Source organism: Panulirus ornatus, chromosome 7 (assembly GCF_036320965.1).
Source record: "Panulirus ornatus isolate Po-2019 chromosome 7, ASM3632096v1, whole genome shotgun sequence".
Lineage (NCBI taxonomy): Eukaryota > Metazoa > Arthropoda > Malacostraca > Decapoda > Palinuridae > Panulirus > Panulirus ornatus.
In genome coordinates, this window is record NC_092230.1 from 46,447,773 (window position 1) to 46,461,999 (window position 14,227).

General features: G+C 38.3%; 2 protein-coding genes across 3 annotated transcripts in view; one reads left to right on the forward strand and one right to left on the reverse strand.

Annotated features, from left to right (window-relative positions):
* LOC139749599 (uncharacterized) overlaps positions 1-2,357 on the reverse strand; it is a 36,237-nt gene extending 33,880 nt beyond the window's left edge. The window contains exons 1-2 of the mRNA XM_071663709.1: positions 2,223-2,357; positions 534-671 (exon numbers count right to left, since the gene is read on the reverse strand). Coding sequence (XP_071519810.1) covers positions 534-671; positions 2,223-2,288 — 204 coding nt within the window. The 5' untranslated portion in view covers positions 2,289-2,357. The remainder of the gene's footprint in view (positions 1-533; positions 672-2,222) is intronic.
* Positions 2,358-6,472: 4,115 nt separating this feature from the next.
* On the forward strand, positions 6,473-13,359 carry NdufV3 (NADH:ubiquinone oxidoreductase subunit V3). 2 transcript variants are annotated; one of them, XM_071663716.1, is made up of 3 exons: positions 6,473-6,631; positions 10,331-10,511; positions 12,115-13,359. In XM_071663716.1, the coding sequence occupies exons 1-3, from the start codon at positions 6,596-6,598 to the stop codon at positions 12,255-12,257; spliced, it is 360 nt and encodes a 119-aa protein (XP_071519817.1). In that variant the 5' UTR covers positions 6,473-6,595; the 3' UTR covers positions 12,258-13,359. The 2 variants fall into 2 exon arrangements, with proteins under 2 accessions (XP_071519817.1, XP_071519816.1); XM_071663715.1 differs by having other exon boundaries at positions 6,518-6,696.
* Positions 13,360-14,227: the final 868 nt, after the last annotated feature.

Sequence of the window (14,227 nt, forward strand, 5' to 3'; positions counted from 1 at the left end):
AGGAGAGGTACTAGACAGATGGTGTTCAACAGAAGAGAGGTTACTAGGAGACCATGAATATTGGTATAGTTAATAGAAATAGAGGAAGGTCTAACAGAGAGGGAAAGTTCATGGGAGGGGCCAGTACTACTACTGCCAAAGCCCTCCCTCTCATTGGCAGTAGAGTCAGGCAGAAACCTGGAGATTCTTAGCACCCATTATGCCAGGGACTAAGGGCCATACATTTGTCAGACTCTGTCATGATAATACGTAAAAATGTTTGAGTGGACAGGAGTTGGCAAGAGTACTTACGTGAAAAAACTTTTTGAAGATCTTAAAAAAAAATCTATACTCTGTTTACAGCTTATCATTAAAAGGTCAGCAACTTTAATTGTAAACAACCATAATTTAACAACTTCTGTATCAGATAATGTTAGATATGGTTGGAAGATTATGATACCAATTACTGTGAGTTACCTTCTTCCCTTTATAAGTACAAAAATATGCACTGGAAACATTTAACTCAAAGGAGTCATTGATACATGGCAACTTACCCTGGCCAAAAGGAGAAGGAGAGAATGAAGGCCAAAAAGAAGATGCCCATGGAAGTTGTCATCATCGTGAAGAGACAAGCTCACATTCTGGAGTATCATCTCTAAGCCCCAGGAGTCAACCACACCATCTGCTGCAGCCTGAATCAAGATCCAAGTATTCATCTTGCTGTACATTTGTTACTTGCTTCATCTACACGGTCAATGTTTTCTTCACTAATTTCTAATAGCATGCCATCAATAAACTACAGCTATATTTGTTACACCAAAAACATAAGTATCACATAGAATAAAAAATCTTGAGTGCTTCAGACCTTGACACCGCCAGATTTCTATATTCTTCTGAATTTCTCAGTGCATTTAAAAACACATTTAAAAATCTACTTCCATATCACATCAATCATATGTGGTCTACCTAAAGCAGTTCTCTAACTCTATCCTTCTTAAACTATGTATATGCATAATATTTCACACAATACTCTACTTGTGAACTGAAGATGAATAAAGAGAATAATTCACAATATAAAAAATTCTAAGCTACAAATATTTTCAATATCTATGAAGATTAAAGAAGCCTGGAAGTTGGATTTTTTATATTATAAACAAAGTAATATTAATCAAGCAAACAATAATAATATAATAATAATAATAATAATAATAATAATAATAATAATAATAATAATAATATTAACAATAATAATAATAACAACATATTCTCTACCAAATTTCATCAGAAGCAAACACACAAAAGTTTAGTTTGCACACATTTACAGTCAGCATTTCATGTGCAACCTTACGAAATGTTTTTCTTCAATAACAAAAGAAAGTAGATGTTTTTAACCTCTGTGCAAAATCTAAATCTTAGATCTATACATTACTCATTCCCACACACTCTAAACCTTTCTCTCCTATGTCAAAAAAAAATTATTTCAGAATGAGAATCAATCATAAAACAATTAATGACAAGTTCCTTTTGAATGAACAAAGGCATTTACTATAACAATAAAAATAACTGTGAATAAGTTAGCAAGGTATAAGTTGGAACAGCAACTGGTTGTTGAGTGAAGTTAAGTTTGGTTACAAAAATGGTAAACCCCTTTAATGATATGTGAGAAACAGGTGGCTTTTGGAAAGGAACAGGGTCTGAAGACCAGATTTTTACAATGGTAGTGAAGAAGCTTCTAGATAGAAAAATTATGATGCATCTACAAATTCTAAAGAGGCATATGATAAATCTAACAAAATGGTAACTTGATTGACTACTCTTGGAATTTGACTCAGCATAACTCCAACATACCTAGGGATTCTTTTTCAACTGTTTGAATGCTTTATTCTTTCTTTTTTGTCGTGCTCGCTCTCTAGGCTATGGTGAGTGATAAGATGCACTTGAGTTAAGGAAGAATGCTTACCCAGTACCATCTTAATGTCTATGCAACCTGTTGGAATAAAACGCGAGGGGCTCCGTCTCTGAACCCATCCCAAAATCACCGTCCCCCAACTTACCTCAATGTACTCAAGAAATGGTGCAAGGAAAAAAATACCTAAAGTAAACTAGTTAGCCCCATAATGCCTAACCTAATGATGCTAACTAGTCGGCAAAATAATCGCTGCGAGAAATCTTACATTTGATACTAAGTACTACAGTTGTAAAGAATTGAATGAAATGGTAAAAATTTTACAGCTCTTATTTACCAGCCTCAATAACTCCTGAAACAGTTCAGACACTTCAATCAAGGTATGGAGAACACTTCCAGCCATAGTAATTCCTCGTCAGGAGAGGAAAGTTTACCTCTCCAACTCCCTTTATTTACACCCGAGAGGCCTTACTTCCATATTGTACAGGCGAGACTTTATATCCCAATTATTTGTAATTTTCAAAATAAATTATTTTTTAAGCATAGAAAAACCCTTATCTATAAGTATTTATTTATTTTCAAATTAAATTTTATATATTTTCTTTCAATATATATGAATTAAATACAGTGATATAAGCAGTAAATACAAATTATGGGTGCATTTCGATCTAGAATTCTGATTTTTTTTTTCATTTAGTTATTTTATAGTTTCTAAAATTCTGATTTCCAGAAAGAGTTTGGAAAAGGTAATCTATTGGACGCTAATTAGCGGTGCTGTGTGGAACAAAATGTTTGTGTGAAATTTCCACATTACACTGGTCAAAATTTTCGGCAAAAAGATTTTTTTTTTTTTTTTTTTTTTTTTTTTTATACTTTGTCGCTGTCTCCCGCGTTTGCGAGGTAGCGCGAGGAAACAGACGAAAGAAATGGCCCAACCCCCATACACACGTACATACACACGTCCACACACGCAAATATACATACCTACACAGCTTTCCATGGTTTACCCCAGACGCTTCACATGCCTTGATTCAATCCACTGACAGCACGTCAACCCCTGTATACCACATCGCTCCAATTCACTCTATTCCTTGCCCTCCTTTCACCCTCCTGCATGTTCAGGCCCCGATCACACAAAATCTTTTTCACTCCATCTTTCCACCTCCAATTTGGTCTCCCTCTTCTCCTCGTTCCCTCCACCTCCGACACATATATCCTCTTGGTCAATCTTTCCTCACTCATTCTCTCCATGTGCCCAAACCATTTCAAAACACCCTCTTCTGCTCTCTCAACCACGCTCTTTTTATTTCCACACATCTCTCTTACCCTTACGTTACTTACTCGATCAAACCACCTCACACCACACATTGTCCTCAAACATCTCATTTCCAGCACATCCATCCTCCTGCGCACAACTCTATCCATAGCCCACGCCTCGCAACCATACAACATTGTTGGAACCACTATTCCTTCAAACATACCCATTTTTTGCTTTCCGAGATAATGTTCTCGACTTCCACACATTTTTCAAGGCTCCCAAAATTTTCGCCCCCTCCCCCACCCTATGATCCACTTCCGCTTCCATGGTTCCATCCGCTGACAGATCCACTCCCAGATATCTAAAACACTTCACTTCCTCCAGTTTTTCTCCATTCAAACTCACCTCCCAATTGACTTGACCCTCAACCCTACTGTACCTAATAACCTTGCTCTTATTCACATTTACTCTTAACTTTCTTCTTCCACACACTTTACCAAACTCAGTCACCAGCTTCTGCAGTTTCTCACATGAATCAGCCACCAGCGCTGTATCATCAGCGAACAACAACTGACTCACTTCCCAAGCTCTCTCATCCCCAACAGACTTCATACTTGCCCCTCTTTCCAGGACTCTTGCATTTACCTCCCTAACAACCCCATCCATAAACAAATTAAACAACCATGGAGACATCACACACCCCTGCCGCAAACCTACATTCACTGAGAACCAATCACTTTCCTCTCTTCCTACACGTACACATGCCTTACATCCTCGATAAAAACTTTTCACTGCTTCTAACAACTTGCCTCCCACACCATATATTCTTAATACCTTCCACAGAGCATCTCTATCAACTCTATCATATGCCTTCTCCAGATCCATAAATGCTACATACAAATCCATTTGCTTTTCTAAGTATTTCTCACATACATTCTTCAAAGCAAACACCTGATCCACACATCCTCTACCACTTCTGAAACCGCACTGCTCTTCCCCAATCTGATGCTCTGTACATGCCTTCACCCTCTCAATCAATACCCTCCCATATAGTTTACCAGGAATACTCAACAAACTTATACCTCTGTAATTTGAGCACTCACTCTTATCCCCTTTGCCTTTGTACAATGGCACTATGCACGCATTCCGCCAATCCTCAGGCACCTCACCATGAGTCATACATACATTAAATAACCTTACCAACCAGTCAACAATACAGTCACCCCCTTTTTTAATAAATTCCACTGCAATACCATCCAAACCCGCTGCCTTGCCGGCTTTCATCTTCCGCAAAGCTTTTACTACCTCTTCTCTGTTTACCAAATCATTTTCCCTAACCCTCTCACTTTGCACACCACCTCGACCAAAACACCCTATATCTGCCACTCTGTCATCAGACACATTCAACAAACCTTCAAAATACTCATTCCATCTCCTTCTCACATCACCACTACTTGTTATCACCTCCCCATTTACGCCCTTCACTGAAGTTCCCATTTGCTCCCTTGTCTTACGCACCCTATTTACCTCCTTCCAGAACATCTTTTTATTCTCCCTAAAATTTACTGATAGTCTCTCACCCCAACTCTCATTTGCCCTTTTTTTCACCTCTTGCACCTTTCTCTTGACCTCCTGTCTCTTTCTTTTATACTTCTCCCACTCAATTGCATTTTTTCCCTGCAAAAATCGTCCAAATGCCTCTCTCTTCTCTTTCACTAATACTCTTACTTCTTCATCCCACCACTCACTACCCTTTCTAAACAGCCCACCTGTACTTGAAAAAATCTTTCAATAGTGAGTAGTAATGTTAACGTGAGATTGTTTTTAGGTCTTTTAATGTTTAAGTGATAATTTAGACCTTTGATCAAATTGGCAAGGACAAAATGAGAATACTAAGAGTTCTTATGTTGTATTGTTAAAACATGGCTAAACCTTTCTCTGACATATTGGTTTCTTTCATAGAAAAGAGAATAAAGTGAAAATAAATATACTACACTTTACACTTTATCTGATGATACAAAGCATGTTAAGAGAAAAGAAATAATGATAATACCAACACAAAGCTAATTTATCTTAAATAAGCATTCGTCCTCAACACCTGTATCCTTATCTAGAAATGAGTCTTGGGGCAATCATGGATAGCAATGGTTAAGGGCGCATTGAGGAAGCAAGAGTGAACTGAGAAAGGTCTCTAAGGGGAAATATAGCAAAGTTCTGTGTTATGGATGTGTTGAATGGATGCTAGGCGTGGGCCCTAGTTGGCAATGTACATAGGGTGAATGTGCTGGAAATAAAATGTTGTAGGACAATATGTAGTGTGAAGAGAATCGATCGAATAAGAAATGTTAGGGTAAGAGAGACATGTGGTTGTAAGAGGAGTCTGCATGAGAGAGATGAATAAGGTGTACTGAAATGATAGTAAATATGGAGAGTTCGAGTGAAGAGAGATTTACCAAGAGGGTATACATATAGGAAGTGGAAGAACAAGGAATTTAAAAAAAAAAAAACATGGAGGAGGTGGAAAGATGGAGTAAAAGATACTGAAAGTGTTCGGGAATGAACACGCAGGAGGGTGTGGGGCATGCATGGGATACAGTGAACTGGAGCAATTTGTATGCAGGGGGCGACGTGTGAACTCCTTTGAACTGGGAAGTTCTTTGACGAGTCTGTATTATCAGTTATACGCTTTCACCAAATAAACTAATCTGTTACACAAGGGTCCCCATTTATCGCACATTCGTGTCTGTTTCATCCTTGTGTTATCCAATATTTCACTATGGAAACAAGGGGCGTGTATCTTGTATTTGCTGTCTGACGTAGTTCAGGTTTCATGGAGTTTCATATCATGAAAGAAGGTCGAGAATCTCACAAGTGTAACAGATTCTTATATCTCGTACAACTTGATTTGATTTGGCGTTAACTTCCGGTGATTTTACAGAAACAATGGAAAGAGAGTTTGTATTATAGTATCATACACAACAAAGCGACACCAATTACTTTTACTGACTCAGATTTCGAATAGTTTGAAGCTGCTTCATTGAAACTTTTGAAATGCGGAAATAGAATCCAAGGATTATATAGTATAATAACTTTGAGTCATGACTGTATATCATTTGATATGGTTTAAGACTGCCGGTAACTAAGGAAGTAAATAAAAAAGATCATACCAATCATATCTCGGGGAAAGATTCGCCAGGTTTAACAAATTATTTGACCAAAAACATTTTATATTTTTTTTTCCAGCTGACCTACCTAGTGTAGCTTGTACTGCTATCCATCGAGTGTACTAGGGGGGAAAAATTGGATCAGAGGTTCGAATTCCGGGTCGGGAGTCGGGAACTCCGAGTCCGAAGCAGTAGTGAAACAGCTGCTCATCGTAATCGGTTCGAGGAGTGATCGAACCACGTCCTTACTACCTTTTGGATTATCACCTCCCTCACAAATTACTGGTTATGGCGCTCTTAACCAGGCTTTTCCATAGTTTCAAGGTACGAGTTTGAAGAATGGCGACATGTATGAATATGCATACATCACTCTTACCAAGAAGTTCACGGTAAATAAGAAAGTTGCCGGACGGCAAACAATATCAGTGGATTTTCAACAAAAGAAGTAATTTAGAATAAGAGTCGGGAGATAAATCATGAGGTAACCCTGTGGTTTGAGGAATAGGGATGGCTCAAAGGTTAGGGGAAATGTGCGGTATCAGGTTATTTTGCCGACTGATCGGCACTGGTGGGTCATGTCTAAGATCTATATCAAGATTCATAAGAATATCAAATTATCGGTGTCACGTGCACAAAGTACTCTGGGTGCTGAGGAGAGCTCATACCCATTGCTTTCATAGGGAAAGTGATGGAATAAAACAGTTTATACCCTAGTGTCTAACCCAGAGGTGTTGCAAGGGAAGGTTGACCCTCCCATATCAACCTAAAGACAAAACAATTACTATACTGTGAACACTGGGTAAAACTTAGTGAAACGAATGGGGATTTAGCTGTTTAGTTATACATTGCACATTTGGAAACCAGCTGTGGATGTGTACTTTTGTTCCGTAATGGTAGCAATGTTGGTCACAGTTAAGCTTTGCATGGAAACTAACTTGATTTATATAGTTTGTTGTGATAACAGTGACACTTGTGGACCAGAAATATGATTTTATATTTTACAGAGCAAGGTTAGATAAGATTTTAGTGGTTACGTACATTAGGGAAAATACACAGTGGAGTAACGGAAAACTAGGTAATACACTAGTAAATTCATCTCAGTTGTGCTACCCAAGTTTTAATCATGCACATGAACTACAACTATTCTGTAGGAAAACCAGTATGATGCAATTCTTGAAAAGGTATTGTAGACTAAATTGAAACATAACCAATCCAGGAAAATGTGGAGGTATAGCAAGAGATATGTATGAGTTAGTTGAATCTGTGGAATCCTCACCTAACTTTTCCTGGCAGCTGAAATTTATGTAATTTTCAACATTACTTGAAATAGATGTGCTAATCTCATTTTACATTACCAAATGATATAAATATTCTCAATGAGACTCGGTTAGCTATGCAATGTAACCCTCATAAGCTAGAATATATACAAATTCCTTTATCCAATTCTTATAATTTCCAATTTTCATACGATAAATGTCCTATGTATGAGAGCATAGATTTACATATTTATATCATTTTCATAAACATGTTTTCAGTAGTGTCTATGTGTATAGTACAGCCTGAAATATATTGTGTGGGCAAAGGAATACCTTTGTCCTGGCAGATGAAGTAGGTTTCCTAATGATTTGAATGTCCTTTTCTTGAAACAAATTTACAGCATTATACCAGTTGCAACACTTTAATTAATGTGTTGTGAACTTTTCTAATGAATAAGTATTCCCAAAGCAACCAAACCAGCAGTACAGTGTATCCCTTCTTATGCTAAAATTTATACACATTTTACTATTCAGATACGAGAAAATTTTTCTCTTACCAGTGAAATATGTTCTACTATTTATATACATGTACTATTACATATATTTACGTATTCATACTGTATAATAAAGCTATAAGCTCACACCTCGCATCAGCAAGGTAGCGCCAGGAAACAGATGAAGAATGGCCCATCCACTCATGTACAGGTATACATACGTAAACACCCATATACATATATATACATATACACATGGATTGTTGATTTGCCACGATGTCTTCATCATACACATGTACATATTCATACTTGCCTTCATCCATTCCTATCGATATACACATGTACATAATTCATACTTGCTGCCTTTATTCATTCCTGTCGCGACCCCGACACACATGAAATGACAACCCCCTCCCCCCGCATGTGTGCGAGGTAGCGCTAGGAAAAGAACAAAGGCCACATTCGTTCACACTCAGTCTGTAGCTGTCATGTATAATGCACCAAAACTACAGCTCCCTTTACACATCCAGGCCCCACAAAACTTTCCATGGTTTACCCCAGAAGCTTCACATGCCCTGGTTCAATCCGTTGACAGCACGTCGACCCCGGTATACCACATTGTTCCAATTCAATTCCTTGCACGCCTTTCATCCTCCTGCATGTTCAGGCCCCGATCGTTCAAAATCTTTTTCACTCCATCTTTCCACCTCCAGTTTGGTCTCCCACTTCTCCTTATTCCCTCCACCTCTGACACATATATCCTCTTTGTCAATCTTTCCTCACTCATTCTCTCCATGTGAACAAACCATTTCAAAACACCCTCTTCTGCTCTCTCAACCACACTTTTCATTACCACACATTTCTCTTACCCTTTCATTACTTACTCGATCAAACCACCTAACACCACACATTGTCCTCAAACATCTCATTTCCAACACATCCACCCTCTGCACAATTCTATCTATAGCCCACGCCTCGCAACCATATAACATTGTTGGAACCACTATTCCTTCAAACACCCATTTTTGCTTTCCGAGATAATGTCCTTGTCTTCCACACATTTTTCAGTGCCCCACAACGCTCCCAGAACTTTCAGCCCCTCCCCCACCCTGTGATTCACTTCTGCTTCCATGGTTCCATCAGCTGCCAAATCCACTCCCAGATATGTAAAACACTTCACTTCCTCCAGTTTATCTCCATTCAAACTTACCTCCCAATTGATTTGTTCCTCAACCCTACTGTACCTAATAACCTTGCTCTTAGTCACATTTACTCTCAGTTTTCTTTCACACACTGTACCAAACTCAGTCACCAGCTTCTGCAGTTTCTCACCGGAATCAGCCACCAGCACTGTATCATCAGCGAACAACAACTGACTCACTTCCCAAGCTCTCTCATCAACAACAGACTGCATACTTGCCCCTCTCTCCAAACCTCTTGGATTCACCTCCCTAACAACCCCATCCATAAACAAATTAAACAACCGTGGAGACATCACGCACCCCTGGTGCAAACCAACATTCACTGAGAACCAATCACTTTCCTCTCTTCCTACTCGTACTTATGCCTTACATCCTCGATAAAAACTTTTCACTGCTTCTAACAACTTACCTCCCACACCATATATTCTTAATACCTTCCACAGAGCATCTCTATTAACTCTATCATATGCCTTCTCCAGATCCATAAGTAAGTAAAAGAGATTTGCGGTAATAAAAAGAGTGTATTTGAGAGAGCAGAGGAGGGTGTGTTGAAATGGTATGGTCACATGGAGAGAATGAGCGAGGAAAGATTGACAAAGAGGATATATGTGCCAGAGGTAGAGGGAAGAAGGAGAAGCAGGAGACCAAATTGGAGGTGGAAGGATGGAGTGAAAAAGATTTTGATCGATCGGGGCCTGAACATACAGGAGGGTGAAAGGCATGCAAGGAATAGAGTGAATTGGAACGATGTAGTATACCGGGGTCAACGTGCTGTCAATCAGAATAGGAGGCAAAGAAGGTTTGTCCACAAAACTCATCCTTCTACTGCTGATGGTACCTTTAGGGCAGGAATGTTAGGCAGGTATGATAGAAAAGAATGAAAGAAAAAGACAAAAAAGGCAGTTGATATATATATATATTAATGAGACTGTTATAAGTTAAAAGTTGTTGGATAAACTCTGTATGCAAGTTGTTTTTTTAAGCCTATGAATAAACATTGGATGTAGTTTGTTAAATAATTGTTTGTAGATATAGAAGATTTAATGTTGGCAATCATTCAATTCCCGAAAGTTGGAGGCACCTGTTCTTCGTGTGAGCCTTCGAGGACTTTCATCTGAAGCTCCTAAACCTCCAGCAGCAACAGAAGCAGCTGAAACTTCTGGGGAAGCAGAATCACTGGAAGCCTCAGCAGAAGTAGCTCCTAGTATCCCAGAGTACATTTCTGCAGCCACTCCTACTGATCCTGCTGATCGTAAGTAATGTGGCCATGTTATCTTCTTTGGTTTGCTTTAGGTAATAGGAATGCCTATACTTTTAGGTATACACCCATTAATTATGGCATCAGCTATAGGCAGCTTATTTGCAACTGTTTACATCAGAAAATTGAATTTTCTTACATTCATATGGCACTGCAGAAAATAAGAGGATTGAGTGAAGACTGAAAACTGAGTGATGTGGGGATTATTAGTTTTGAGAGTAATTTAGATATATATTTAAGTGAAACAAAGGTCAAGTTAGACAATGTGATCAGGATGGAATTTTGATCAGGCTTGGTGGTGGTTATTGATGGTTTTATAAAGCACAGTGGTTATAAAATATTTTTTTTTTTTTTTTTTTTTTTTTTATACTTTGTCGCTGTCTCCCGCGTTTGCGAGGTAGCGCAAGGAAACAGACGAAAGAAATGGCCCAACCCCCTCCATACACATGTACATACACACGTCCACACACGCAAATATACATACCTACACAGCTTTCCATGGTTTACCCCAGACGCTTCACATGCCTTGATTCAATCCACTGACAGCACGTCAACCCCTGTATACCACATCGCTCCAATTCACTCTATTCCTTGCCCTCCTTTCACCCTCCTGCATGTTCAGGCCCCGATCACACAAAATCCTTTTCACTCCATCTTTCCACCTCCAATTTGGTCTCCCTCTTCTCCTCGTTCCCTCCACCTCCGACACATATATCCTCTTGGTCAATCTTTCCTCACTCATTCTCTCCATGTGCCCAAACCATTTCAAAACACCCTCTTCTGCTCTCTCAACCACGCTCTTTTTATTTCCACACATCTCTCTTACCCTTACGTTACTTACTCGATCAAACCACCTCACACCACACATTGTCCTCAAACATCTCATTTCCAGCACATCCATCCTCCTGCGCACAACTCTATCCACAGCCCACGCCTCGCAACCATACAACATTGTTGGAACTACTATTCCTTCAAACATACCCATTTTTGCTTTCCGGGATAATGTTCTCGACTTCCACACATTTTTCAAGGCTCCCAAAATTTTCGCCCCCTCCCCCACCCTATGATCCACTTCCGCTTCCATGGTTCCATCCGCTGACAGATCCACTCCCAGATATCTAAAACACTTCACTTCCTCCAGCCTCTCACCATTCAAACTCACCTCCCAGTTGACTTGACCCTCAACCCTACTGTACCTAATAACCTTGCTCTTATTGACATTTACTCTTAACTTTCTTCTTCCACACACTTTACCAAACTCCGTCACCAGCTTCTGCAGTTTCTCACATGAATCCGCCACCAGCGCTGTATCATCAGCGAACAACAACTGACTCACTTCCCAAGCTCTCTCATCCCCAACAGACTTCATACTTGCCCCTCTTTCCAAAACTCTTGCATTTACCTCCCTATAAAATATGAATAGTTAAAAAGATGGTTTATTGCATATAAATGAGCTTTATATCATTAAAAAATCCAGATATGGTAGAATATTTAGACTAGAATTCTATAGTTATGTATGTACCATTCAGCAGTAGAGGATGGAGATTCATGGTACATTTTGGAGAGAATGTGAATGATTTATTAAAGATTTTTTCAGCTGTAGGCCCAGGAGCCTTGAAAAGTGGAAATTATCAGAACACAGAGTACTACTGCTACAATAAGATGAGCTATTTTGACCTGGAAATGGAGATGGCATCACAGCGCATACCACAACCTTCAGCAGACAATGGACAGTTCTGAATCAGGTTTTACAGGATTGTAATGTTAATCTTATTGTGATTAATACCTAAATATAATTGCTTTTCACTGTAAATAATACATTTTCTTTAATATTGTACCATTTTCCTTGTGTACAGTCATCAGAATAGTGTCATTACACTGGTTTTTTAATACCAAAGGATGAAGGCTATCTAGATTTGTAACGGGGGCTTGCCATGCATTAGCATGCCTTCTCTCCTTTTTTGACAGTGACATATTCAGAAAACCTGTCAAATACAGTTGGAGAGGTGAGGGATCTTTCATATTGGAATCACCCTTGCTTTTAAATTCCTGTTGTCTTCTTCGTCTTTTGTAGTGAAAGCTCTCATGTGTTTGTACAATATGCATGGAATATTTAGTACTTGGGAAACAAAGAAAACATGTATAAATTAAAATGAGATATACAATAAAGAAATAATATTCAGATAATGTTAGTGATCAAAAACACATCTAATAAAATTCTTACCAATATTAATTTGAGAAAGCTAGACTGTTTTCATAATGACTAATCAAGCCCAGAGGCAAGACAAATGCACATTAAATATTGGTTTGTATAACTTCAAGTCTGATTGACTGTGTTTCAAATTTAAATTCATATATTGTGAATATTTATGGTCATTCGTGTTCTGATGTCCTATAATTAAAGGAAATTAGCAAATATTGGTTTGATAATGATCAATTATGTATCTTGGTGAGCAAATTGATGATATCCTGATAATGAAGATATGTTTGTCTCATTTAAATGTCTGTGGTCAAAAATCATGAATTACAAATGTTTCGTAAATGCCCACAATCCTTTTCTCTTTGCAAAGTTTTTTCTAAGAGTAGAGATCATTTTAAGTATTGTTTTCAAAGATTTAAGTAAAAAAACATGGCAAGAGGAAGGAATTTCATAATTTATGAGAAAATAATAATCATAAGAGCCTACCATACCAAAACAGCTAGAGTAACATTGCTCATTTGAAATTCCATCAGACCTATGGATAACGATACTTTTGTGTTGACTGTATATCTAAAGAGAATAAAGTGAAAGTTCCAGGGAATGGTTTAGCCCTATGATGTAAGTAATAAATTTTATCGAATATTGCTGTTTTATTTTCTTACATCCACTAAAAATAAAGTGAAAGTCCTAGAAAAAGACGTAGTCTCTGTGATGTGTTAATTGTAAATGGGTTATTTATTAGCCTGTCACACTAAACCATCTAAATGGGTGGAGAAGGGAACAAAACTTTAGAAGAAACTGATAAGCTTATAAGGAAATTCTGCACATACCACATAAACAGTGACCATCTACCCATTCTGATTACACTTCACCAAACTCACACAGCTAACAAAAAACAAAAACTTCAGAAGAGTTAATGAGGTGTTTAAAATGTATAGAGAAATACAGTACTATTAAATGTTGTAGAATCAGTAGTTGGATACAAGATAATGAGTTACAAGAATAAAAAGGGCAATGCATGGTGGACAGAATAGATTAGAAATGCTGTGGAAAGAGAAGAGGCATGTGGGAGATTGCTCATTAGGAAACTGCGACTAAGTATATCTTACGTGCATGTGGAGGGAGGGGGAGGGTGTTATTTCATGTGTGGAAGGGTGGCAACGGGAATGAATAAAGGCAGCAAGTATGAATTATGTACATGTGTATATATGTATATGTCTGTGTATGTATATGTTGAAATGTATAGGTATGTATATGTGTGCATGGACTTGTATGTATATATATATGTGTATGTGGGTGGGTTGGGCCATTCTTTCATCTGTTTCCTTGCGCTACCTCACTAATGTGGGAGACAGCAACAAAGTATAAAATAAATATATAAATATGAGAAAGGTGGGAGGTGGGCAGATCAGAAAGGGTAGTGAGTGGTGGGATGAAGAAGGAAGATTGTTGGTGAAAGAGAAGAGAGAGGCATTTGGATGATTTTTGCAGGGAAATAGTGCAGATGAGT

Bases quoted from the DNA above. Each gene is read 5' to 3' on its own strand.
- NdufV3 (XM_071663715.1), top strand. From the start codon at position 6,655: ATGTATGAATATGCATACATCACTCTTACCAAGAAGTTCACG. The intron at 6,697-10,330 runs GTAAATAAGAAA...AATTCCCGAAAG, and splicing joins CTCTTACCAAGAAGTTCACG to TTGGAGGCACCTGTTCTTCG. The intron at 10,512-12,114 runs GTAAGTAATGTG...AGATTTTTTCAG, and splicing joins TCCTACTGATCCTGCTGATC to CTGTAGGCCCAGGAGCCTTG.